The sequence below is a fragment of the Crinia signifera genome, chromosome 6, assembly GCF_055691185.1.
Source record: "Crinia signifera chromosome 6, ASM5569118v1, whole genome shotgun sequence".
NCBI lineage: Eukaryota > Metazoa > Chordata > Amphibia > Anura > Myobatrachidae > Crinia > Crinia signifera.
The window spans coordinates 165,569,093-165,596,251 of NC_139222.1; the positions used below are offsets into that span (position 1 = coordinate 165,569,093).

Below are 27,159 nucleotides of genomic sequence, written 5' to 3' on the forward strand. Positions count from 1 at the left end.
CAGCAGGGTCAGCGCTGTCCCTGCTGCCTGGGCTGCATAGGAGATATCATGTGAGTAGCAAGATCTTGCGCATGCACAGAAGAGCCAGCCGGGCAGGTAGAGACAGCATGTCCACTGATGTGCTGTCTGCTCAAGGGAACATCACCGGAGGGGGTCGTTTTTGCTCCCACACTTTAGCATCCAAGATGTTAATACAACTGTCTGTGTCCCTTCCCGCTTCGCCTTGGTAATAAGGTGAAACAGGGAGTGTTATAGCGGCGCTTTGAAAAATATTTTTTCAAAAATCTAGATCTTGTACATGTTTAAATAATGTGATCATTCTGTCCACTATACAGTATAGAAACATTTATATAAAATCATGTGCCAAGCAGTAGTAAACAAGGTATTTAATTGAACACTCAGAAACTGGTATGGTTCCATATATATACAAGCCCAGTATTTCAAAATCTCAGGTTATTTGCTCCTTATGTCTCCTGACACACAGCCATCAGAGCTTCTAAAGAAGACCACTCTGTATGTCAAATCTCTATTTCTGCTGTTATCGGTCATGCAGTTAGTGAACCCTTATTTTTCACCACGTGCGGCTGTGACGCTACTACTGCCCTATCAGTTTATAGTGTGGTGTGGTTCAAGGATTGACCAGAACTGTCTTGTAGCCCTTGAGGACCCGGAACTTGTTGCAGCTGAGGTTTGCTAGAAGCTGTTTCAGTCCTGTCTTATAGGGAACCAGGTCTAACTCCAGGATTGATTTTTCCTTCCTCTTCATGGTGCCCACACTAAAAGGAAAGAGGGACAGTCACTTGTTATAAATCAGGGGTGGTTATCATGTGACAATAATGTACAATGCCGGCAGCATTGAAAATCCCCCGCATATTAAATATACCCTGAGGTTTACTAGTCCGTAGGATTCTATAGGGGACCCTAGCAAAGGTATTTACAGATAATAAATACAATTACATTTAATTATAAGATCATCAATTTGATACAGACACTTTGTATTTATCACACCCCACTAAACAACCCTGATCACATTAGTTCATGAACATCCATTTCTGACATTATGGGCCAGATTCTCTAGGCTTCAAAAGTGATAAAATGGAGAGTGATAAACAGCCAGCCAATCAGCTCCTGTCTGACATTTTTCAAACACAGCCTGTGACATGGCAGTAGGAGCTGATTAGCTGGCTGTTTATCACTCTCCATTTTATCATTTTTGAAGCTTAGTGCATCTGGCCCTCTGATAGTAGTTGGATTTTGCTGTGCCGGAAAGAGGCCGGAAGATCTGTTCATTGCCAACTGACGCAAGAAAGAATAGGATTTGAAACCAAGGAGTAGAACAACATTATTCTTGCTACTGTGGAATGAAGCATATACTGTAGATCCCATTACACTAACAACATACATCAAATGCTAATTTTTAAGAACAGGGGTTTTCATCTCATCCTGAAGTACCACCAACATGTCATGTTTTCTGTATTTCTCTAATAATGCACAAGTGAGTTTCTCTAAATTGCTGTGGCAGTAATCATCCCACCCACTTTCACTGACAGAAAATCCTAAATCATGAGACGTTGGGAAAAATTGAGGATTTAGGTTCAGAAACCAATAGTTTAGAGCAAAGCAAGTTCAGTCTTGAAGACCTGGATAAATTAAGCTTAACCACATAAATGGCTAATATTTATATTTTCCAAAAACATGTCAGAAATAGTGTGGGGATGATTTTGGATTGAATTATTTTATGCAGATTTATTTAAAACATATCACCAATTTATATATATATATATATATATATATATATATATATATTTTTTTTTTTAAACATCGATTCACATACTGGAGATGGAAAATATACTGGACCATTGATGATCGGACCATATAACTCTACATTTTCCTGAAGCTCCTCCTCTCTGCAGCCATCCGGGTACACAGGGAATGTGAGTGCTACTTTTTACATTCTGCTTATCTCTAAAGCCAGGGAGGTGGGGGTGCCACCGGCATGCACTGGGGGAGGCAACCACGAAGACTTCTTCCAGCAGATGACAGGTCTCATCTGATGCAACCATGTCAGGAAAAGGCCATCCTAGTGTGGTCACTTCTGATGCAACCACATCAGGAAAGTGGATAATGGTGTAGAGATCAAGCATTCCCAACCTCGGTCCTCAAGGAACACTAACAGTGCTGATTTTATGGCTATCCAGCCTGAGAAGCAACATGTGTATTAGCCTTGGGCACCTAGAACCTTTAATCAGGTCCTTGACTATTACCCTGTTCTTCTTACCCTTTGCACACAATGAAAACTAGATGCACCACCAAATATTTCAAATATCAATTTTACACTTGAATGCTCACTATACAAAATGGGGAAACACTTGCATGAAAACTTAAGCTCGCTTTTACATTGCCAAACTAATTTCCAAAAAAGGAAACCATCACTATCACATACATAGTTACACACTCATTTTTGTTTTGTTTATTTATTTATTGGTGATTTCTTTGATTTTTAGTTTCTTTGCTCTATGCAGATTGTTTGTCCTTTTACTTACAGTAATTTCATTGGTTTCTTCAGGAGACCACAACCTTCAATAACCAGCAGACAGTCGTGAATATCCTCACTGATAGGGTTGCAGATAGTGACCTGTACTTTGCATGGCTTGTTCACTACAGCAGATCCCGGGAACTGCAGGGGATGGGATATAAAGGTTATAGCAGATAAAATGTAGCAGATCTGTTGTCTTCACACATTCTAAATTTCCCCCTGGGAGCAGACAGGTGCTGATACCCATTTGCCCATGGTCTTAGGAACGCCCAATGCATTTTGTCACCGGGGGTGTCTGTTGATGGTGAAATACCATGAATGTCACTAAGACCAGTGGAACTTGTCAAGCCTTAGTAAATTGAGGCTTGGATTGAGCATACCACATAGTCCTGCAAGTAAGGGATTTGGAGTGCAGCACAGAGCAAGGATTTAATACTGCGTTTGCAGTGTAAGCCTCAGAAAGCTGTTAAGCAGGGCTATATGCACTCCTACAAGTGCTTAAAGCAATTGCTGCAGCAGTGTCCTGCCCCTTGTGTCAATTTGCAAGGACTGAGATGTGCACCATCAGCTCCCGTAGATGCTGAAGTGCTGAGTCACACCATCCTACCTTGCACCAGCCAGATATGACAGGTGCAGTTTCTGCATCTGAGTATGGTCTCCTATGTGAGTGGTTCAGTGTCTTTCTATGCTATCGCTTCCAAAGACTCCTCATGATACACCCGCGACTCTGCCATAGGCTGCAACATCTCCATATGTCTTTCTAGCCATCCCTGCTACCTTACAGTCACAGTCCAGGAATGCCCCTTACATTTTGATTCCATGCTTCTAAATCAGGGCAGGTTCAAGGATTTTCAGCACCCGAGGCAGGGCTGAACTGGCACTTGTGGGATGATTTTCTCCATCAATTGCTGAACGGCCACTTAATTTGCATATCTACGTCATGACGCGCCAGAGGCATGACATCATAATGTGACCGCGACTGAGCCTTCCACTCTGAGCGGCGCGGATGGGGGGAGCTAAGTGGATAGTGTGTGACCACGATCTGCTCGGACCGGATGCGCTGAGAGGCCGGGCGTGCAAAATATTAAGTATAGTTTGGTGTAAGGAGCACTGGTGGGGAGAGAGCAGCCTCCGGTGTCTGCGGCAGAGGCTTCCTGAGATCCAGAGCCTGGGAGAGGGTCAGTGAGAGCAGTGGCGGATTGGGGGGGGGGCACCTGGGCACGGGGCACCTGGGCACGTGCCCCCTGTCATTTTGTAGCTGAGGACCAGGGCTTTCCAACGAGCCCAGCCCCGTGTCTCTAGCCCACCGGGAAACAAAGATATCGCCTGGCAAAGCTGTAACGTTTTTTCCCCATAGGATAATATGGGACCCGACAATTACGACCCCCACCTAGTTCCGACGGTTGCCAGTTCGCTCCCTGGCATCAAAGAAGCTTGTGAAGCAATGTAGGGGAGTATGACTCAAGGGAAAGCATGTTGATCTCATTCAATTCCAAATCGCTGGGCCTTCAATATGATGCCAGTCTGGTTCATATCGGTCAATCGGTTCCAGAGATATTGCATGTAAACCAATTTTTTTATTTTTGAAATGTAATTTCATGGCTGTTCATGTTCTTTGAGGGCAGATTACTCTGGAACCAAACGTTCCTGTATCACTGGACCAAAATCATTCAAAGCCCACTCAAAAGTTCTTCAATATGATACTTGTCTCATGTAAATGGGTCAGTGAGTTCCGAAGATATAGCCGGTTAAATGAGATAACTGGTTAAAGAGTGGGAGGGGTGGTTTTCTCTCCCCCTCACACCAGAAAATGCAGGGACTAGGCTGGTGTAAAGGGGGCCAACCTGGGAATGCATTTTCTGGTGTGAAAGGGGTATTATTTCAAATAGCCGGGACCTGCAGTGCTCTGAATACAGCCAGGCTCTGCCACTGTCAGTGGCTATCACTTCTGCCTAGCGGCGGCTGTCCCCCATTTACCGCGAGCATGTATTCTCCCTTGGCAATGAGCATGTAATCCCACATGGCAACGAGCATGGAACCTCTGGCAGTGAGCATGGAACCCTTGGCAATGAACATGTAGATAAGCAGCACTTATGTAGCATAATTTTTAATAGGCATTATGGTGTTTGGCATAATACATAATGGACATAATGGCGTGTAACTTAACGTGTAATGGACATTATGATGTAAATGTTTAATGCGCGCCTTTGATGGACAATGTCCTTGTTTATGAAGTGTATTGGGAATTTTGGCTTAATCTGTATGGCATTATGTGAATTCTGGCTCAATGCGTGTGGCATTTTTTGAATTTGGCTCAATCTGTGTGGCATTATTTGAATTTTGACACAATCCATGTGGCATTATGTGAATTTTGGCTCAATCCATTTGGCATTATGTGAATTTTGGCTCAATCCATTTGGCATTATGTGAATTTTGGCTCAATCCTAGTGGCATTATGTGAATTTTGGCTCAATCTGTGTGGCATTATGTGAATTTTGACACAATCCATGTGGCATTATGTGAATTTTGGCTCAATCCATTTGGCATTATGTGAATTTGGCTAAATCCATTTGTTATTATGTGAATTTTGGCTCAATCCGTGTGGCATTATGTGAATTTTGGCTCAATCCGTGTGGCATTATGTGAATTTTGGCTCAATCCATTTGGCATTATGTGAATTTTGGCTCAATCAGTGTGGCATTATGTGAATTTTGGCTTAATCCATGTGGCATTATGTGAATTTTGGCTCATTCCATTTGGCATCATGTGTTGGGGCAAGTATAGTGGGGTCTAGTATTTTGTTGCATAATGTGTAGAAGTTGTATATAGTGTTGTACACTACACTCAAGGACATGCCCCTTGTTGAGTGGCCACAGCCCCTTTTCCGGAGCGCGCCTTCGGTGCGCGCACAACTGCATCCTTCACTTTTGTCGCCATGGTGGGCCTGCGTACTTTAAATGCCAGGGCCTATTTTTAATCCCATTGCCACCCTCTCTCTGCCGCTCTCTTTGCATGTACACTGGCATTACTAACACCGCCCCTCCCCCACCTAAACCCTCTTTTATCATGGTGCCCCCCTGTCATTTTATCCTGGATCCGCCCCTGAGTGAGAGAGGGATATATTGGGAGGAATGTGGGACTGCGAGTGTTCTGTGAGATGCCCAGTTCTGCGAGATGCCCAGTTCTGCAGTCTGAATGATTTTTTTAATGCTATAAATTAAGAAGCAAAACCAGCCTGGTAATGCCTGCATTTTACCTGCATCTCTCTACTGACACCAGTATCCTGAATGTGGACATTATAAATGTTGACCTGTAGACTTTATTGAGGGCATACCTAGCATTTAGATTTTGCACAGACATTTTACTATTACCCAGGGCTGGTGTAAGGCTTCTCAGCACCCTAGACAACCCCCCCCCCCCCCCCCCCCGGGAAGGTGGGCAAGTCCCCTGCTTTCCCTTGAGATACACTGTACCCTCCCCTTTGCCACCCACAACAGAGTACAAGGAGGAGGGGGCAGCAATGTAGGGGAGTATGACTCATGGGAAAGTATAGAGGTCTTAGAAGTTCCACAGCCACCACCTGCATTAAGGACAACAAGGATCCTCATAGACATCCTTGATTTTTTGATTTGTAGACTTGAAGGAGCCACCCCCAAGATCCTGGCGCTCTAGGCAGCTGCTTAAAGCTGCCTAGTGGTAGAGCTAGCCCTGCTATTACCTAATATGAAATAAAAAAGAAGAATGAGATCTAACTGGTGCACTCTGTTAATACCTTTATTGGTTGCCACTGAAAAGGGGAATTGGGGTTATAAACTTATGGTGCGTACATACGGGGGCGATTATAGCAAATATCGCTGGAAATATGGTCACTGAGCGACCATATTGCCAGTGATTGGAGTGTGCACCAGCGATAAATTGCCGATTGTGCGCTCCCGTTTTCAGCCCCTGAATGGTCGCTGGTCGGAGGAGTATGCTCCTCCGACCAGCGACTTCCCCTGCCTCTTCTCCCGGCAGTGTGACATTTTCATCTGTGACCATCTCTGGTCACTGATGAAAATGGGACTCTGAGCAATATGATTGCTGAGCAATATATTGCCAGCGATCATATTGCCCCGTGTGTACGCACCTTTAGCCTTTATTTAAATCCCCTGAAGGTGTGTACACACGGGGCAATATGATCACTAGCAATATATTGCCAGCAATCATATTGCTCAGTGTCCCGAAAATGTCACACTGCCGGGAGAAGAGGCAGTGGAAGACGCTGGTCGGAGGAGCAAGCCCCTCTGACCAGCGACCATTCAGGGGCTGAAAACACTGATTTATCGCCAGTGCACACTCCAATCACTGGCAATATGGTCCCTCAGCGACCATATTGCCAGAGATAAGTGTACCGTGTGTACACAGCTTAAGAATATCCTTTATTATAAGGGGTATGTCGTTTTTTAGAAATGTATACTTTATTTAAAAATCAAGATAGACAAAGTGAGAGAATTAGTGAATAAAGATTGGAAAAGGAATGAATGTGTTTAAAAAACAGACCTAGCTGTTAAGTCGCAGGTGTCTGCTTTCTGCTTCATTTGTCTGGGCTGCTTTTGCCCTTATTGACAGTTTTTACTTATGTGCTTTTGCTTGAATGTTACTTAGTATATATTCTGTTATCTTGGGGCTTACTTTGCAACATATCTTCTGTATGTTGCAACATTCATACTGTGGATCTATCACTTTCTTTTTTCAGGCTCTCTGGATCCAACCAGTTGGATTCTATCCAGAAAGATTTCCACAATGTATTTTGTTCTTCAAAATGAATCTGTGCTTTTGGGGTTAAACGGGATCTCTCTTAGCCTATTACAGATGGCTATTATCACGGCTGTATCCTTATTTAGTTGGACAGTTGTTATTCCCACTTTCGTTCAGTGATATATTTGTTAGCTTTTTGCGTGTCCTTTTATATCTATTGGGGTGGTTCCTCTGGTTGTCTCCCCAGATATGAATGCAGGTATTCTGAGGGTATTGGTTTAATTAATATTTCCCCTTGGTGGTCCTACTGGTGACACATTCACAAGTATATCAATGTGTGTCCTTGTGTCTGGACCCCTTATTGTTGTTAATTAATGGGGTTTTAACCCGGAGTGTGGCAGAGGTAATAGACAGGCTACTTATTCATTAATAGGCTTAGGAGATATATGATGATTCACTGCATGGCACTGTCTGTAGTATGTGCCTCTATTGTGCTCAATGTCAGGTATTTAAATTGCTATAAAATTCATATGCAAATATCATTGCTACCTACTACCTGGTAGTAACAGCTCATCATTTAGTTAATAGGGGTAATGGAGCATAATGCTGGTTCGGTTAATGTTTTGTTTTATTACGCTAGCTACAGGCTGGTCTATCCCTGTGTGTTTTCCATTGTGCTCAATGGTTACTGATTGGTCTATCTATACAAATGTATTGCACTGATTGGCCTGCGAGTGTTGCAGTGCTCTGATTGGCTTCAGGTTGGTATATCCCTGTGAATATTACCATGAACAGTTTAACTTCAGGTAGAGCTAGGCCAATGGGTGTCCTGATACATACATAATTGGCTAAAGTATACAAATAATTAGCATAAAAACAAAAAAAACTATTATAAATATAAATACAAACATTTGTAGATAAATATTGATTTGCAAATGCAGTTGTCTTACATTAATCATGATCTGTGGTATAGCTAAGTTGATATCCTTTTTTACTAGAACTTTCTCCCAGGTTACGTTCTGTTCCCCAACAGCGGTCACTCTGATCAAATTGTTGTCCTCTAGATATTTTCCATACTGTGAATATGGGATTTGTAACAAGAGCCATTTCTCTGCAAGAAAGTAGTGATAAAGACATTGGCATATATTCAATGCCATGGGCGAGCGGTGACTGCGAGCAGGACTTTTTGCTCGCAGTCACCGCTCACCCTGTCAGTTTTCAACTGACCCCCCTCATTCGCAAATTCCCCCTCGCTCCGTTTTTTGAGCGAGGGAGAATTGGCGAATGTGCCTCCAAAAACTGCGAGAATCGAGGCTAATTACAGCGAGTTTGCTGCACTAGCCGCGGCTCTCGCAGTTTAGGGGAATCCTCGCAGTTCTGTGACTGCGAGGATTCCCCCGGAACGTTGCATAGTGCGAGCGGCCGGCGCGGGGGTTAAACTGCGGGGATCATTGGTTTTCTGTGATCCTCGCAGTTTAACCCCCGCGCCGGCCGCTCGCACCGGCATTGAATACCTGCCTTTGTTAGTTATTCATACAGTATATTCAATCATATAGCCTGTGTGTTGTTATTTTTACTTGTTTTATATTAGTTTTATGCAGAGATTAGTTACATTTCCTGGTTGCAAAGAGTATCTGATTACCAAGAGTTATCGGTACTTGTGTAGTTTCACGATGCCAGCATGGCGCCGTGCTACTTCCGGGTGTACGCTCGCCACGAAATATGTCCAAAAAAGTAACTTAACTCCATACCAACATGGATAGTTCATACCTCCACTATCCATGTTGGCATGGAGTTGATTTTAAATAGTGTGGCCAGCGTAGCGAGCCACCGAGCCCCGCAAGGGGACTCAGACGCGCGGCGCCATGCTGGCGCCGTGAAACTACGCAAGTACCGAGTTATCAGTGTATCACTGTAATATAAAAAAAAAATCTGTTTTGCATTACCTTCATGTGGCCCAAGATCAATGTACTTGGAGTCCTTCCAGAACTGGTGACCCGCTTTCCCCGTATGCTTCATGGACTGCCCATTAAAGCTTAGCTTTAAGGTTTTAGCAACTGAGAGCATGTTTGCAGCCAGTAAAACCAAGTTGATGGTTTGTCCAACATGTGGTGACTCTGTCAATTTAAACTTAAGTAATAATTTCACGTCTTGTAGTGGACGGTTGAGGGACTCATGATCAGGAATGGATCCATTTTGCAAAGTCTGACCATGGTCATGTGAAACACCATTAGAGGAAATGCCATTGGGAACATCAGAGTGCACACTGCCGTTTGAAGACAACATTATATTTCTCCTTTGTAACCTCTGCAAAGCTTTCTGGAATACTTTTCTTTCTTCAGTGGATCCTTATTAAAATACATACATAAGATGTTTTAAACAAAAGCAATATACAATAGACATGTTTGTACAGGAATACACATGCGCGACCGTCGTCTGACCACATACCGTTTGTATACATTCTTTTGCCCTCAATGGTCATCTCCATATAAGGGAGATGAGCACTGTCTATGAACAACGCCATTGACATACATATCGGGTATACACACCCGTTGACTGACTTGCCATATATAACCCAGTGTGCAGCTGGCTTTATTCTCTGCTTCATAGCAGATCAGGACAAAGTCAGAGTTAAGTTCATCTGTTGTTCACCACTGGTCTAAGATACAAAATTTTGGAAAAATAATTGTCTGATATCTATCAAATATAAGTTCTATACTATTATTGTACACTATATTTAAAATGTAAATGTTTGTTAAAAAGCCAATAAACAAGTTTTCTTCTTCTATCTACAAATAATGTGATTGTGCCAATGTTGTGTATTCAGCGACTGACGGAGACATGAAGGATCCACCAGTGGGGTGTATTGGAAGGGATCCATGCTTAAGGGGTGGAGCCAGCCACCAAAGGGGTTGTTACTAGCCACCACAGAGGCGTGGCTTACCATTACATAGTGCATGGTTCGGATCCCCTGATAGCTATAGTAAATACTGCTAGTAATGCATGCATTATAAGGTCCAAATTATTAACAGCAATTCTCTATTAAAAAAAATAAAAAAAAAATGGTACTGTGCAGTGTAATGTAACTTACATATAATGTATAATTCAAGTGCACAGTCTAGAACCTGATCTCTAGGGAAGGGCAGGGTTGGACTTTTCACAGGGGAAACCCCTCGGGGGCACCAGCGCTGGTGATTAGCGCCTTCAGCTATGTGGTGGACTGTCTGGTCACTGCCATCCATGATTGGATGGAACATCAGCGAGTAAAGAGAAAGATTTACTAGTATCATCAAGACACCCCTCCTCAACTGATTGTTTTCCTGTGATCCAGTCCAACCCTGAGTGTATTCCATACATCAGGTAATATAAACCTGCATTTGATTTTAGTATATTTGGCCTGATTCAGGTCCCTAAAGATTGTGGCTACATTCACCCTCCTCACCACCCACCAAATTTGTTATTTCTGTTCTCCCTCTGCCAGTGTGCTGCTAGATACTAGATTTGGTGGGTGGTGAGGAGGGTGAATGTGTTACAGCAGTGGAATTGAAGACACAAAGGGGTGACTCAGATGATAACCATGTTTTATCAATACAATTGGGTTTCAGATACAAAGAAATTAACAAAAAATGCAATGTTTTGCAAAGTGTTCTGCATGTCTTGTGTACCTTCTTCATACTTATAGTTGAGTGTGATATCTTCACGTTCATCTGACCCCACACACTTTGTGCTGATGCGATTTCCAATCAAATGTGGGTCACAGAAATGCTTCTCTTTCTTTTTACCGTTTATTGTCCATGATACACAATCTGCATTTACCATGGAGAACACAAATGGAGTATCATAGCGGAGGTCAACGTCTCCATCTTTTATGGCCTTCACGGATGCAGGACCACAACAATAGATTCCTATTGAACAGAAAACTCATTAACACAAGAGACTTACAGTAGGTATGTAATATGCAGGATGGCATTACCTGTGCTTACCATCACTTGTTTCCTGTGGGGTTGGATCTAGTACCTGCCACCCCCCATAGCCTGGAGGTAAGTCTCTTCTAGCCATCCAGCATTCACACCACACATGGAAGTTCCTTAATACAAAATACATAATGCAGTTCTATAAATTTTGGTCCTGATCACTTTGACACAATAAGCATATGGATACTTTGAAAGATGCTAATGGTGAGATGTATCATACGTTATAGAGAGACAAAGTGGAGAAGCTGTTCATTGCATCAGATTTCAGCAGTTTATAAAAGTTGAAGCTGATTGGTTGCTGTGGGCAGCATCTGCACAGCCTTGCACTGCTACCCCGTGAGAGGACAGCCACTGTCTGGTGACCTGCCTAAATCCTGCTATGCTACAGCTCTGCTCCATTGCTGATCCAACCAGTGTAACAGTGAGGATGGCTGTAAATTCATTTGTGCCACAATAAACCAGAGATCCTGTTTAAGAAACTGTTCTGGTCATTACCTACACAAATATCCACTGGTGTGTACCCAATACACTGCACACCCACTCAACAATACTGAAGTGAGAATTTTTTCATGCATAATGAAAATCTGTGTTTCTGCATGTTAAGACCTATTCGACACAACAAGGCTGAAGTTAGCTTCTTATTCAAATATTAAATTTTGCAAGGGTTAAGGAGTCCTGCCCAAACTAGCGTTGGGCCAGACAAAGTACAATTGGGTCATATGTAAGTGACCCCCCTCTGTTAATTTCAGGTGTCAAAATGTGTGACCCAAGACTCGTTAACCCTAGCAAAATGGCAGCTGCTTATTAAAAATTGTTAAATATGGTGCATGTGCCCACTTTGCCAGCGTATTTAATGCCCAAGTTAGTGTTGGGCCAGGCAAATTTCAAGTGGGTTGTATGTATATGACACATTTCTATTAATTTCAGGTGTGAAATTTGTGGCCCAAGACTTATTAACCCTTGCAAAACAATGTTTTCAATAAGAAGTTGGAGTTCAAATAAAAAGTAAATAAGAAGCTGGAGCTCGAAAGGGAAGTGGTTTGTATCTGCATCTGCAACAGTCATCATTAATATCCAAACTGCACCTGCTACATGCTAGTAAGAGAACCACCTGAAACAGTCCCATCTCTATCTGCAAACTGCGACAAGACAGAGCAGTTCCATTAGTCCTCATGGACACCGTCTAACTCTAGACATGACCATTTTATGCATTGTGGGGTCCGCCAATGGACAAATCCATACACACTAGCAAGCTCCTTCCATGTGCATACAGTATACCTGGTTCTGGGCTTGTCCATATTTCTTTCTATGCTGAAATCCCGGAGATCCATGCACCCTACAACTTGCATACAACTCAGAATCAGACCCTATGTGCAGGTTATATTCACAATAGTTTCAAGCATACCAATAAAAATAAAAACATTTTCAAAAACATAGATATACTGTATTTAACACTATTAATTTAATACTGTCATTTTTCTAGAATCAGCCTGTGCTTTACCAGATGCTGTCATTGCTTTCTCCAGGAAGTTTCTTGCCAGTCGTATCATAATACTCATCAAGGATCAGATTTCTGTTAGTGTCATGAGCAGAGTCAAAGTTTGTTACAACTCGGGTTGGGATCCCTAAACTTCTCATCACTAAAAAATAAAATAAAAAAAAATGAGGGTTACTTTACAACAGTCCAGGTCAATGCAGGAGCTCAAAAAAACATACATTTAGTATTTAACCCTTTGAATATCCGTTAAAATTGGCAGCAACTCTGTGAGACATGTGCAAAATAATGGCTAAATAATATTGCTTAAAAATGCCAGCGTCGCTCACATTTGTTATGTGAATTCAAACAAAAAATGGTATGTATAATAAGATACATTTTCCTATAAAAGGTAAACATTACAGGTCCTTATGATGAATAAAAATAATTGTTTGGCAATCTTCACACCAATTTTGACAAATTCACTTGGCACTCAAAGGGTTAAACAAAACATCTACCATATTATGCCCTAAACCTTTCTTTTTTGTTTATGTATTTGTTTTACATGGACTGCTATCTTTGAAAAAAAAAAAAGATTTTACATAAATCCCTGAAATGCTCAGTGCAGGCTCCACAATTTTATTTTGACCTTCTTGTTTTTGTAGGAATTGAAAACTGGCACTAGGTGGCGTACCTTCCTATTTTGGTAGAGGTCCTAAGAAGAGGACGCCATGCACTAGAGATTTAAAAAAGTTTCTATAGAACGAAATGACTTAAAAACAGCTGTACACTATAGTGCAAAAAAGAGGAGTAGACTCAGCGCAAATTCACTATTACTTCCAATTTGCAGCTGCTAATTAAGGGGTACTCATCCCCTTCAGATAGAAAGAACCAAGAAAAAAAGCAAGAATCAGCGCTATTGAAAGTAATAATTTTGTAGTTAATTCTATAATTGTATAAAAATAGTGCAATCAATAAAAATATTTTTTTGTACACAATAAAAAATTAGCGATACACAATGTTTCAATAATGTGTCTATACCGGCCGGTATTTAATTGGACTTTAAAATATATAAGATAATAGGAGCTCTCTCACAGCCAAAAAAGAAGAAAAATGATCTTATCCCGAATAAAGTGGATGGTTCTTTGCAATCAGTGCCCAGTGCTATATCATGTCAACACTGGCTTTCGCTTATACTGAGCTTCTCAAATGCTCTGGGATATGTTAGTGACCTTTATCGGGAATGTTTGTAGCCCGACAATTCTAAGCTTTTATAGCAAACCAAGTCTCACAGTTCAGCACTGGCTTTGATTTATACTGAGCGTCTCAAATGGTCTAGGATTTGTTTGTATCCTTTAACGGGAATATTGTAGCCTGGCAGTTACAAGCTTTTATATCTCTACAATTACAAGCTATAAACGCTTGTAATTGCTGGGCTACAATATTCCTGTAAAGACATAGATAACTTCCAAACATATTAAAACAAATCCATGTGATAGACAAAGTGTATTCATACTAGAAGTCATTTTCAAAACACCAATGTGGGCATTCAATAAGCCGCCATAGTACTGTGCCAGTTTATTTTTTTGGGCTGTTTTTTTTATCAACCCTATTCAATTATCTTGCAGGATCTCCCCTAGGAGCAATGTTCTATATCAGCGATTCTCAAACTGTGGGTCCTGACCCCAAAGTGGGTCCCAACCACTTCAGCATAGGGTCACGACTCCATGTTGCTGACCATCAGATTAGTGTGTAGAGGGAGGAACAGGGGATAACTCATTAAGTAAACACCCTCTGCTTCCCTTTTTCATCTCCCTTTTCCATCCCATCATTACCCACTGCCTCCCTGTCACAATAGCGGTCACTTTACTTCACTGGCCACACATGTGGCGGCCACTCTGTGGTAACTTGCTGGGGTCTTGTAATAATTTTTATTGTCAGACGGGGTCCCAGACCAAATAGTTTGAGAACCCCTGTTCTATATTATACTGTCTTGGATGCTCAAAAGTGAACTTGTTATAAATGCAAACACAAAAGTAACACTTTATGAATCACCCTAATGTTTTGCCCATTACCTGTACACATAACAGCAGCAAAGACCCAACATTGGCCATATCTGACAGGATGACAGTCACTCTTATACCATTGTCTTAAAATTTCAATACTCCCATTCCATGTAGAAGGAGACACTCCAGTTTTATAATCTTCACTCCAGTTACCTTGTAAGACTCCACTGTCATCATTAGAGTTGATCTACAATTTTGATGGAAAAATCACATATCATTGTACATTGATGTTAGGCATGTCTGTATTCCTGTATATCACCACTAGGGGCATCAGGCACCTGTGGACTTGTCTCTCTGTCTCCAGACTCTGGGGAATCAGGTGCCTGATGATTGGAGACAATCAGCTCAATTGGACACCTGTGAGCGGCCTATTTATTCCTCCTGAGACCAGCACTCAGAGCTGGTCATTGTTTGTTCATCCCTGTTGTGGAAAGGAGTGTTTCCAGCATATCCTCTATACCTCAGCCTTGGTCCGAAGTCCTGCCTGAGATTCCTGCACCTCTGCCACCCTGCCTGAGATTCCTGCACGTCTGCCACCCTGCCTGAGATTCCTGCACCTCTGCCACCCTGCCTGAGATTCCTGCACGTCTGCCACCCTGCCTGAGATTCCTGCATGTCTGCCACTCTGCCAAAGTTCCTGCTTTAGATTCCAGTATCACTGCACATTCCTGCCACCCTGCTTTGGTCCTGCCACTCTTTGTTCCTGCCACTCTGCCACGTTCCTGCCAAAAGATCCGGTACCCCTGTCAATGTCCTGTACTTTCATTACTGCACAAGTTTTGCATCACAGCCTGTTACCTGCATTTTTTCCTGTTTATTCTTTAATAAAAATCCTGCATTTCCTACCATCCGTTTGTTCTGTGGAAGTCTGCTTGGAGCTCCAGGGGTTAATCGTAACAATTGAAAGGAATAAATATATATATATATATATATATATATATATATATTCCAATTATAATCCAAGGGAGTCCGGCACAGCCACTTAGCAGCAAGTTCTGGGAGAGTGCCCGTAATACAAACGGGATACAAGAGATGAATTAACAGCACTCCATCCATATAATAACGAAGCTTTAATCTTAGCATTTGTAGGCCCGACCCCAATATAGAGTGCATATTTGCACTGTAAAGTGGGGGTGGACTCACCTTTGTAGCAACATGCCCCTCAAACAGCCCATCTTTGTGTGGGCTACAGCCCCTATGTGCTGACCGGGCTACTGTCTCCTGGACAAGGAAGCAAACAAGTTGGTATGACTACTGAAGGTTCAAACTCACCATGGCGCATACTACTCTGCTAATGTATACAGGATTATTCCTTAAAGATAAATCCTTAAACGCATCCTGTAGGTAGTTTAAATTCTTGTCCAATATCCTTAAGTTGATGTCCAAAATATCATCTTCCCACTACAAAGAGAGGTTGATTTAGTTTATTACATAATAGTAGTGCAAATATAGTTTTGAACATAATATACAGATGCATGCTGAAAGGCCCAGCTGTTATTGTTGTCCAGCTTCTTATGTACCTCATTCCATAAGGTTCTATTTATCAGTCTGGGGTATCACCACCGATAGGACATTTTACTGGCATTAAGCCTTTGATGTATAATAAACAAGAAAAAATTACAGAGGAATAGCAGCGCTGATAATTAAATTAGTGAATCAATTTTAAAGGTAAAAAATACACTTATTTATTAATACCTGTGTGGTATAACATTTCAAACATATAATAATCATAAAAATGGACAAAAAATATATATATATAAAAAATGTTGGTTTAAAAATAATAAGGTTGCCAGATCTCACGTTTATAGGAGCAGTCCCAAGGCAAGGGGGGATTGAACCTGCACTGTCCTTCCAATTAGTCCCAATTTGAGCTGGAGTCCCAAGTACGGCGATTTGTAATCCAAGTGTGCCACAGCGAGGGAGGAGCTGGTTGTTTGTAAGCTCACCTACAACCTCGTGGCTATGATAATAACTTTTCCTGGAAATTGAGCCGTAGACATCCAAAAAGGAGGGATAGATTGGGCAGTCGATTGAGCAGGTAGATCCTTCAATGTAGGTCCTTGGATCTGGAACCAGCCAATAACACAGCACCTACGCGTTTCGCTGGCCTTACACCAGCTTTATACCTTGATAAAGCTGGTGTAAGGCCAGCGAAACGCGTAGGTGCTGTGTTATTGGCTGGTTCCAGATCCAAGGACCTACATTGAAGGATCTACCTGCTCAATCGACTGCCCAATCTATCCCTCCTTTTTGGATGTCTACGGCTCAATTTCCAGGAAAAGTTATTATCATAGCCACGAGGTTGTAGGTGAGCTTACAAACAACCAGCTCCTCCCTCGCTGTGGCACACTTGGATTACAAATCGCCGTACTTGGGACTCCAGCTCAAATTGGGACTAATTGGAAGGACAGTGCAGGTTCAATCCCCCCTTGCCTTGGGACTGCTCCTATAAACGTGAGATCTGGCAACCTTATTATTTTTAAACCAACATTTTTTTATATATATATTTTTTGTCCATTTTTATGATTATTATATGTTTGAAATGTTATACCACACAGGTATTAATAAATAAGTGTATTTTTTACCTTTAAAATTGATTCACTCATTTAATTATCAGCGCTGCTATTCCTCTGTAATTTTTTCTTGTTTCTCTTTGTGGGGACTGACCCTCCCCTTTCATAGCAGCAGCTTATTGAATAAACAGTTCATAACAAGCGCTCCCGGGGGCAACACCTAGTGCTGACCCCCATTTCCTCTGATGTATAATAAAGCCTATTGCTGGTGAACAGATTCCTAACCAAGCAGTAGGGTTTTTTAGCCATCAATAAAATTTCCACATAGTTTCAAATTATACAGTATGGCGCAGTGCGAACATGTTGTGTGTTTGATGAAAATAGTAGTTATACACAAACTGTTGGCAGTGGCGGTGGCGGCACCGCTCGCTACGCCCCTGCTTTAGACATGTACAGGTCCAGCTAACACATTAAGCCAATACATGTGGTATTAGCGCCAGCCCGCATGAGCTGCATTTTTTTTTTTTATCGGATGTGGGCAACATCCCACAGTGCAAGTACCTACTCTGCAGAGTATTGAAGCAATTCTGGGAGTCTGGAGGAATGGTAGAAGATCTTGGACATATACTGTATGTACACATTGGTCTTCTTATACACTAAAAAGTGTATGTTATACAGTGTTATAAATGAATAATATGGTCTATACCAGGCATTCCCAACCACGGTCCTCAAGGCACACCAACAGTGCTGGTTTTCTAGATATCCAGGCTTGAGCACAGGTGACATAATTAGTATCTGAGGGACTCTGATTAAACCATCTGTGCTGAAGCCTGGATATCTAGAAAACCTGCACTGTTGGTGTGCCTTGAGGACCGTGGTTGGGAATGCCTGGTCTATATAGTGGTGCTATAACCAGATGCTTGTTTTCCAAACCTCCTAATTAGTGCACAGGTGTATTTCTTACTTGTTGACACATTTTAAAAGATTCACAGGTGTGCTAATGATATCACCTGTGATACCAAGGAGATCTGTAAAACTATAAATATACTATTCCTATTTTGAGCATGGTGTAGGCCAGTGGTAGCCAAGACCAATCCTCGAGATCTACCAACAGTTCACAATTTCCAGATCACTTAGCTGCTTCACAGGTGCACTCATTACTCACTGACACATTTTAAAAGATCCACAGGTGGAGCTTATTGCTTCAGTTGTGATTCTGGGTGGAGACCTGGAAAATATTAACTTTCGAGGACTGGAGTTGGCTACCCCTGGTGTAGGCCATGGTGTGGGGTTTTAGGCATACCTCCCAACATGACCCTCACCAGGATGGACCGAATGCTCTGTTTGACTTCCCTCTTCATTTATGATTACCGTTACCTGTGCTGAACCACCATTGTTATCAATTAACTTGTTTAACAGGTGATGGCAATCATATATTAAGAGGGAAGTCCAGAAACAGAGCATAATGTTCCTACTGGAGAGGGTCATGTTGGGACGTATGTTTTAAGGCAGCCTCAAACCCACATGTATTTGCCTATGAAGTACAGATGTGTCCTCCTGCTACAGCTTTTCTGCATATGTAGCATGCAGTAGCTTGATCACAATGCAAAAGCATAATGGCCAACATAGCAGGAACATAGGTATATAGTATACACCCCGCTATGTCGCAATGAGTGCGCGCATCACAGGAATACTGTATCTGGACACATCTGGACATATACTTTTGATTAAAAATATGATTATTATATATAATAAACCTTCATTAATTTTAATCTATTGTGTCTTTCTGTACTGTCTTTAAATATTGTCTATCTATCCATTTTGGTACTGCAACTTATTTACATATTAACTAAAGGCCAGTTAAAATGATGGCTTCTGCAATGTACTTTCACTTTGCGCTGTGACCGTTTTTACTTTCACTTTGAGCTGTGACAGTTTTTAATCCACAAACTCTCCACCCCACCCCCTGTCCCCATCTGCTCCTATCTCCAACCTCTGTCTTCACAGCTCCCTCTCTCCAGATCCAGCAAGTTTGCAACAGATCAGCGTCCCTGCAAAATTTGCTTTCACTTTCTGTTGCAACATCTTTTAGCACACAAAGGAGTCATTTGGTCTGTCGAGTGGTCTCTAGTGGTCAGAGTTGGTGCTTCACCTCATAGCATAGCTGCCTACCCTCCTGCATTCTGCAGGAGTCTCCCTGAAATAGCAGCAATCTCCCTCTCTCCCTCATTAGTCTACCAATCTCCCTCATTTCACCTAGCCCACATTACGATGTTACATTTTTGGGGAAAAAAAGGAATGATAAATACATTTACATTGAATCATCAGCGCCCTTTTCCCAGCACTTTACCAAGTATAGAAGCTCTTACTAACTGCTTTGAGGCTCAACTAAATTTATATACAAGTCATTTTAAATGACACACCCACACTTCTAGGTGCCACATTCACAATCTCTTTTTACAATCTCTCCATATATGGAACACTAGACACACCCTTTGGGTGGAGCATGACACGCCCGTCAATGGGGCGCTGCTGAAAATTCTACTACCAACTATAATCTCCCTGAATCTAGTTTTCAAAAGTAGGCAAGTATGCCTCATAGAGGTGAGTAATAAGCCTTTCATATATATAAATTGTTATGAATATTGGTTGCCTAAATAATGTATGTAGATATGGGTGTTCCCAAGACAAAGTATCTATTTCCCTCCTTACCAATTCCAACTTGTTTCTAGGTAGTACCTGCCCATATATTACAGTATATGACATATATTACAGTAATTACAATGGATGAAAGCAATGCATCAATTACCTGGCCATAGTTCCAAGGACAGGTAGAAATCCATTTATGATTGCCTTGGTAAACAAATCCATAGTCATTCATAATGTATTCCTGCCGCTTAGCTTCATTTTCCAGAAACACCTCATCATCTGTTCAAGTTCAGACAAGGGATATAAACTGATATAAACTGTTGTAGACAATGAAATAACTACTGTACTACAGTATCATACATAGTTGTCTTTTAGCAGTGTGAAATAATTTTGACATATTAAGTACATCATTTTTTTCTCCATTTGCCAGGCCTTACAAAAATGTTTCAACAGTTTCTCCACATTATACTTGGATTTTGATATTTTATGTTTCTTTTGTACCACCTGTATTACTATATTTTGTTTTATTACCGCTATTGTATGCTGTATTTTGCAGGCTTACAATAAATAAATAAATATATATTAGGAAGAAGGGGGTGAGAAAATAGCACTCTTTGGTGTAGTAATTTTAAAGCCACACTTTGGGTTAAATAATATTGTGCGTACCGTATATAAATAAATAATGTGCTCATCAAGTTGTGGTTTTACCAGGATACTGCCCGGATTATGCAATTTGGACTCCTCTCGGATGTCTCCCACAAGTTTCAAATTTGAGCAAGTTCGAGGGCATATGCCCGGTGGTGTATTTCAACAAGGAAAGGAAAACTTCCAGTCAACTCTCCAGCGGCAGTATGGCCGAGAGTCTGAGTTCCCTTGCGGGGCTCGCTGCGCTCGCCCGCGCTACGGGCTCGGTGGCTCGCTAGGCTCGCCACACTATCTAAAATCCACTCCATGCCAACATGGATAGTGAGGGTATGAACTATCCACATTGGCATGGAGTTTATTTAGTTTATTTTAGAAAGTTTGGCGAGCGCCGAACCCGGAAGTAGCCGTGAAACTAAACAAGTACCCCAAAAATTCTACAAAGAAATGTAAACATTAAATTACCTATGGGGAGATCGGTTGGTGTAATGGTTAGCTTACTGCCTCACAGTACTATGGATTTGGGTTTGTTTCCCAACAAGGCCCTAAGGGGGTGATTCTGTACCACTCGCTAAGCAGCGGTCATTCGCTGCTTAGCGAGGGGCTTAATGCCCCCCGCCACTGAATCCCCTTGATACCATGCGAGGGTATGTACACAAACACATCCCCTCACATACAGCCATAGGTGGAGAGAAATCATTCCATGGTCGCTGAAGACGGGAGGGCGCTGATGTCATCTGCCGGCCCCAAGCAGGGAACGCCACGCCTGCGTTCCCAGGGGAATGGCCAGCATATTCATGGAGACGCCCATAAAACGCTGGGCATTCCCCACTAGACATGTATTGGGAATGTATCAAACTATTGAAATAAGGAATTAGTAGAGAAGTTGTCCATGGCATCCAAGCAGCTATTAGATAGCGTTGGTCAGGTTAATTCTATAAAATGGGAGGAGCTAATTGGTTGCAATGGGAAACTTCTCTGCTCTTCAGATAGTGTGATACATTTTCCTCTTAATGCAGTAATGGTGCTCATACACGGTGCGATTTAATATTTTAGTTAAAACCCCATCCCTTCTAGTTCAATTCGCATTAGTTTCCCTTAGTCAATATCATAAGGAAAAATAGTATTTTTTTACTACATCCCATGCTATCGTACTACATGCTATTGTAGTGTAGTTCAAATCACACCGTGTGTACAGTCTAAATCGCATGGCACACATTGTATAGGCTTAAATTGCCCCAGCACACATGTCACCAAGGACCTTATTCTGGTTGGTGCGGTAATGTCCGCGTGCGGTCGGTCCGCCGATGTTTTGTGTCTGCGCATGTGCAGAGGCATCTCTGCGCATGTGCGAACAGGACACACGTCCAAATTCCGCATGAAATGTGTACACTACGAACAGGGGGTGGAGAGGGGCGTGAAGGGCTGTTTGGGCTCATTACCATATGTTTACACCCCGCGTTTCATGGGCGTTCCCATGAAAATGCTGGGCGTACGTATGGTAATGCGGTCGTGACGCACGTGTAGGGGGCGGACATATGACATCGCCGGATGTCAGCTGCCTGCCCAGATCCCTGCTTTTGCACGGAGAAATGCCCGAGTGGTCTGAGGTTGCGGGAGCTGCCTGACCACTCGGTCCTGCATCTGCGACCATCGAATGATGGGGGAGGTTCCCTGAGATGGAGGAGGTGTATTCATGAGAAATACACTTGCGGTCCTTTCGGACAGCTTCTTACCGCATTCGGACGGAGTGAGCGATCCGTACGAAAGGCGGGGTTTAGGACGCACGGTCCTGGCCACATATTCGGCTCCGTCCGCACAGACCAGAATAAGGCCCCATGTGTGAACACCATAAGGAATAGATGTACTAACATATGGAGAGAGTTAAAGTACCAATCTAATTAGAAAGTGGGTGGGGTTTCAGGAGGTTATGGTTAGATCAAAATAAGAAAAAAGCTCTTTTAGGTTGCAGACATCTTGTTACCTGTCTGATCGATGGTTTGCCTGGGGCAGCATGGATGGTGTAACGGTTAGCATTACCCCAGCACTGAGGTCATGGGTTCGATTCCCACCATGGCCCTAACTGTGCAGAGTTTGTATATTCTCCTTGTGCTTGCGTGGGTTTACCGCGGGTACTCTGGTTCCCTCCCACAACCGAAAAATATACTGGTAGGTTAATTGGCTCTCAAAAAAAAAGCTCACCCTAGAAGGTCTGTGTGTGTGCGTGTATATGTGGTAGGGAATATAGATTGTAAGCTCCACTGGGGCAGGGACTGATGTGAGTGTTCAGCTATTCTCTGTGGAACACTGCAGAATCTGTGTGCGCTATATAAGAAACTGTCAATAAATAAATAAATACCTGCACACCAGGGGTTGAAGAGTAGTACAAACATTCCCAGCTGATAGATGGCAGCTTTACTTCCTTTGGAAATGTGAACTTTTAGGGTATACTGCCCAATTATAGCATTGGGAGAAGGCAACATGGTGATCATCACTGAGTTGGACTCATTGCTCTGAATAACTGCACTCCAGGCCCTTCGGTTTAAAGCCTTTGTTAAAGTGAATACTGCTTTGGTTCCAGAGGCCTCATCAGGCCATGGTCCTATTAACATAAAGGAGTTGGAGGATACGAGTTAGGTGGATGAAAGGCAGCGTTCAGCATCAAAGGCCTGCATTTCTGAAGGCGACGTATAACATCTTTTATTTGTTATGGGATACCTTTGTTGTCATGCTAATATTTATGTTGGAGATATTTATTTCTTCCTGCAGTCACTTGCCTGTTTCTGCAATGAAGATAATCTTGTCTGATCCTTCCTGAAATTCCGTTGTTTTGAAGTGCAATGCAATTAAAAATGGCTGCCCCCTCCGGATGATGAGACGTTTGTCACTAATTTCCAACGTATGATGCAAAGTGTTATTTTTCTGGCAGTGAAAATCTGAGAAAGCAACTTCCAGCTCTGGTCAAGGAAAAAAATATTAGTATGCATAAATGCTTAAAAGCGGTAACTTGCGAAGAGTCTACAGTATAGGAGACTTTAAACGCACAGTTTTTTAGGAATAAAACATGTTTTACAAGGCGCTTCTTGATGACTATGACAAGGATCTTTCCATAGGCCAGATGCATCAAGCTTCAAAAACAAAAAGTGATAAAGTGGAGAGTAATAAAGAACCAGCCAATAGTCATGTTACAGGCTGGGTTTGAAAAATGAAAGTAAGGAGCTGATTGGCTGGTTGTTTATCACTCTCCACTTTATCGCTTTTTGAAGCTTGTTGCATCTGGCCCCATGTCTGAAATATGCCTTGTTTCTTACAGCGCAGTAACACAGAGAAACTAAGCAGGCACCAGTTATAATAAGACCAGGATTGGACAGTAAATACTGTAGATCAGTGGTAGCCAAATCCAATTAAACATTCTTCGTGAGAGGTATCCAAACGGATGGTCTCTGCATCGCAAAGGGCAGCAATTATTGGAAGAGCGGTCCTCTGCAAATCTAATCACATATGTCAGTACATATGTGATTAGTATCAATGTGATGTTTGGTGGGATTTACTGCAAATGCTTAATACATCCTGCCCTGCAAGGGATTGAGGGTTAGATTTATTAAGCTCGGTGAAGTAATAACGTGTCTGGTTTTTATCACCGGCAGATCAGCTCCTACCTGTCATTTTTCAAACCAAGCCTGTAACTTCACAGTTAGGAGCTGATTGGCCGGTGATAACAAACCAGACACTTTATCACTTCACCGAGCTTAATAAATCTGCCCCAAAGTACCAATCAGCTCCTAACAAAACATTTCGATTGATTGACTTGTACTTTCATTCTCTCAACTTTAACACTCTCTAAACTATGATAAATCTCTCCCAAGTCTTTTCACAAATATAAATCGCAACAGAAGCATGTCAAGGTTGCAACAGATACAAATTCTGCCCAACACAACAATGAAATCATTTGTAAAGTTCAATTATGTTTAATTACATTAAACCAATAAACATTTATGTAGTTCAAAGAACAATAGTATGCTGTGTTATTTCTCTACTCCAGGCATAAGACATATTATTTATTAGACGTATAATTAGAATTTAATTGCTGAATGTCTGTCTACGTCTGTAGTGATTGGGTGCAATAACCAGGATACGGACACCTGGAATATTGGGTTTATGTGTCTGAGGGGTACATTTACTAAGATGGCCTGTTGCCCAAAGTAACCAATCAGATTCTACGTATTATTTATTTAGCACCTTCTAGAAGATAAGGGATAGGATCAGATTGGTTGTTATGGGCAACATCCTATCTTCAATAGAACTCCCATCTTAGTCAATTTACCCCTGAAAGTTTTAGCAAACACAGACATTAACATTTCCTGGTCAATATTATAAGTCACAAATACAGTGACTATATCAAAGCCAATAAGAGAGACTTCTAATATCAAGTTCAATATAATGGTGCCTTTAAAATGGAGGCGTGCAGAACAGTGGGAGGACAGGGGAATATTGTTTATTAAATAATAGAAAATGATGTACAGTATCTATTCTGATTTACATTTACAGTAAATACAGTAGCTGCTTAAATATCTGCTTCATATACTGTATCTTTACAGTAGTTATTACTGGCAGCATTCACAGTATGTGCTGCATTTGGTGCATTGAAAATGTTGCACCTGGAGTGGTAATATTGAGACACAAACAATCATAGCGAAACCATATACTTAGCATTAATTGCTTGTTGGGATTAGCACAGGGACCTGCATGAGTCATCTGTCCACAACCAAATACATCAAATACACAGTACAGCAACAACTCTGTTTACTAAAACAAGGGCAAAACATTTTGGTAGCTGCAATTAATTAACCCAGGGTTGTTGCCAGGTCGACATGGGTTACTGTGTGAAAGGGCCTTTTGAGAAATACCGGGTCCAGCAACCCGGCAATCCAACTTGGTTTAAAATAAGGGGTTTTACCCGGGTCAGATCCAGGTTGCTGGGCAGTGTGAATGGTAAAGCAACCTGGGTCGTGTTCACTTCTATGGAGGAGGCAGCAGCGTTACCTTAGTGCTGCCTCCTCCCCGCCTGTTGTGCTGCCACTCCGCCCTACCCCCCCCAGATGACTTCAGTGACCCGGCAATAAGCCAAAGCAGTATTACTGTGGTCTAAAGGCCAATACACACTGGGCGATTTTGAGCTGAAAGTCGCTCAAATCAGCATGTTTGAGAGGCTTTCAGCTCAAAGCCACCCAGTGTGTATGCCCAGGTGATAAGCGGTGAGCGCTGCTGCATGCTCCCGCATCATCGCCGGTTAAGCCGTTCTTCTGCTGGTAATAACAGCCGATGAGCGGCTTTGAGGACGGCTTTGCATAGCTCTGTGCTATGCAAAGCTGTCCGCCCCCACTGATGACACTAGGCAGGGGGAGTGCGGCTCAGTGTCTATGCACTGAGCCCCTTTCTCCCCAGTGATGATAGCAATCATCGCTGTCCATACACGCTGGGCATAGTCGCCCAGTGTGTATGGTCCTTAACATTTTTCAATTCCGAACTTTATCATGTGCCTAGTGGGAAATCTGCCACTGGTCCCAAAGTCTAAAGGTGCATAGACACTGTACAGTTTTTTTGACCAATTTCGTTGAAAGACATTTCCCTTGAACCCAGTGCCCTGGGCGAAAGATGTTGATGAAAGATATTGACGACAGACGAAAGATCTAGCTACAGGTTATAGGCTCTTTTTGAATGATCTCCTAATTGAGCTGAATGCACAGTTGACGTACAACCTTGATGAACAACTGGTGGGTATGCGCATCATCATTCGTTGTCCGTCGCAAACGCACTGAATGATATTTTGACCAATTTCGTTCAGAATGGCCGAAATGCACAAAATTGGTCAAAAAAGTTGGTCAAAAAATTGTACAGTGTGTATGCACCTTTACTCTGGTGATTGCTACCCAGGGCCTCATTCAGACCTGATCACAGAGTTCATTTGTTAGCAAATGGGCAGAACCATGTCGCATTGCAGTTGGGGCAGAGGTTTTTCTGTGCAGGGTAAACACTGACTGCTGTATTCTTTCCCTGCAATTTAGATTTCAGTTTGAACACACCTCAACCAAATCTACCCACATTTTAAGTGATGTGCATGATCCTGAAACATCATTATTCTGTATACTTAACATTGTCTTTTTTTTATGGGAAGGCTGCATTCATATGTTTTATAAATACATGTTCACAAAATGAGCCGCAAAGTATTGTCATACAATGAGCCAAACACTTTGTAGGCTTGTAGTGAGAACAAAGCATATCTAATACAGTACATAGAAATATTTATGTTTTACTTAGCAGAAGCTTTGCAAAGCTTGTAATGCTTCCAATTCTTTAGTACATACCATGTCTGCTCTGCGTTATCTATGATAACGCTATGGAATAGTAATACTGTACGTCTCGTACACGCATCATTAATATTATGACTACATTTGTCTACAGTACCTACCTTGCGACATTTTTGTCTTGCCTTTGTTCTTGATGAACAGATCACCAAATCCACTAGACAGACTCCCGGGAGACACTGGCTGCTTTGTTTCCTGCTGAA

The 27,159-nt window shown here is 42.1% G+C and overlaps 1 protein-coding gene across 1 annotated transcript; it reads right to left on the minus strand.

Moving 5' to 3' along the window:
- Window positions 1–371: 371 nt before the first annotated feature.
- Window positions 372–27,159, minus strand: LOC146007135 (protein-glutamine gamma-glutamyltransferase 5-like). Its single transcript, XM_083145510.1, has 13 exons — window positions 27,061–27,159; window positions 23,369–23,548; window positions 22,951–23,193; window positions 20,110–20,228; window positions 16,060–16,188; window positions 14,797–14,974; window positions 12,749–12,887; window positions 11,257–11,360; window positions 10,939–11,178; window positions 9,220–9,621; window positions 8,224–8,384; window positions 2,544–2,677; window positions 372–776 (listed from the first exon to the last, which is right to left on the minus strand). Exons 1-13 carry the CDS (start codon window positions 27,068–27,070, stop codon window positions 629–631), a joined length of 2,187 nt encoding a protein of 728 aa, XP_083001636.1. The 5' UTR covers window positions 27,071–27,159; the 3' UTR covers window positions 372–628.

What these genes read in the sequence shown, in the direction of transcription:
- LOC146007135 (XM_083145510.1), bottom strand. An exon ending in GTCCTTGGAACTATGGCCAG is followed by an intron (nt 16,189 to 20,109) that starts GTAATTGATGCA and finishes CTCTCTTTGTAG; the next exon opens with TGGGAAGATGATATTTTGGA. An exon ending in GAAAGCAATGACAGCATCTG is followed by an intron (nt 11,361 to 12,748) that starts GTAAAGCACAGG and finishes TTTTGTATTAAG; the next exon opens with GAACTTCCATGTGTGGTGTG.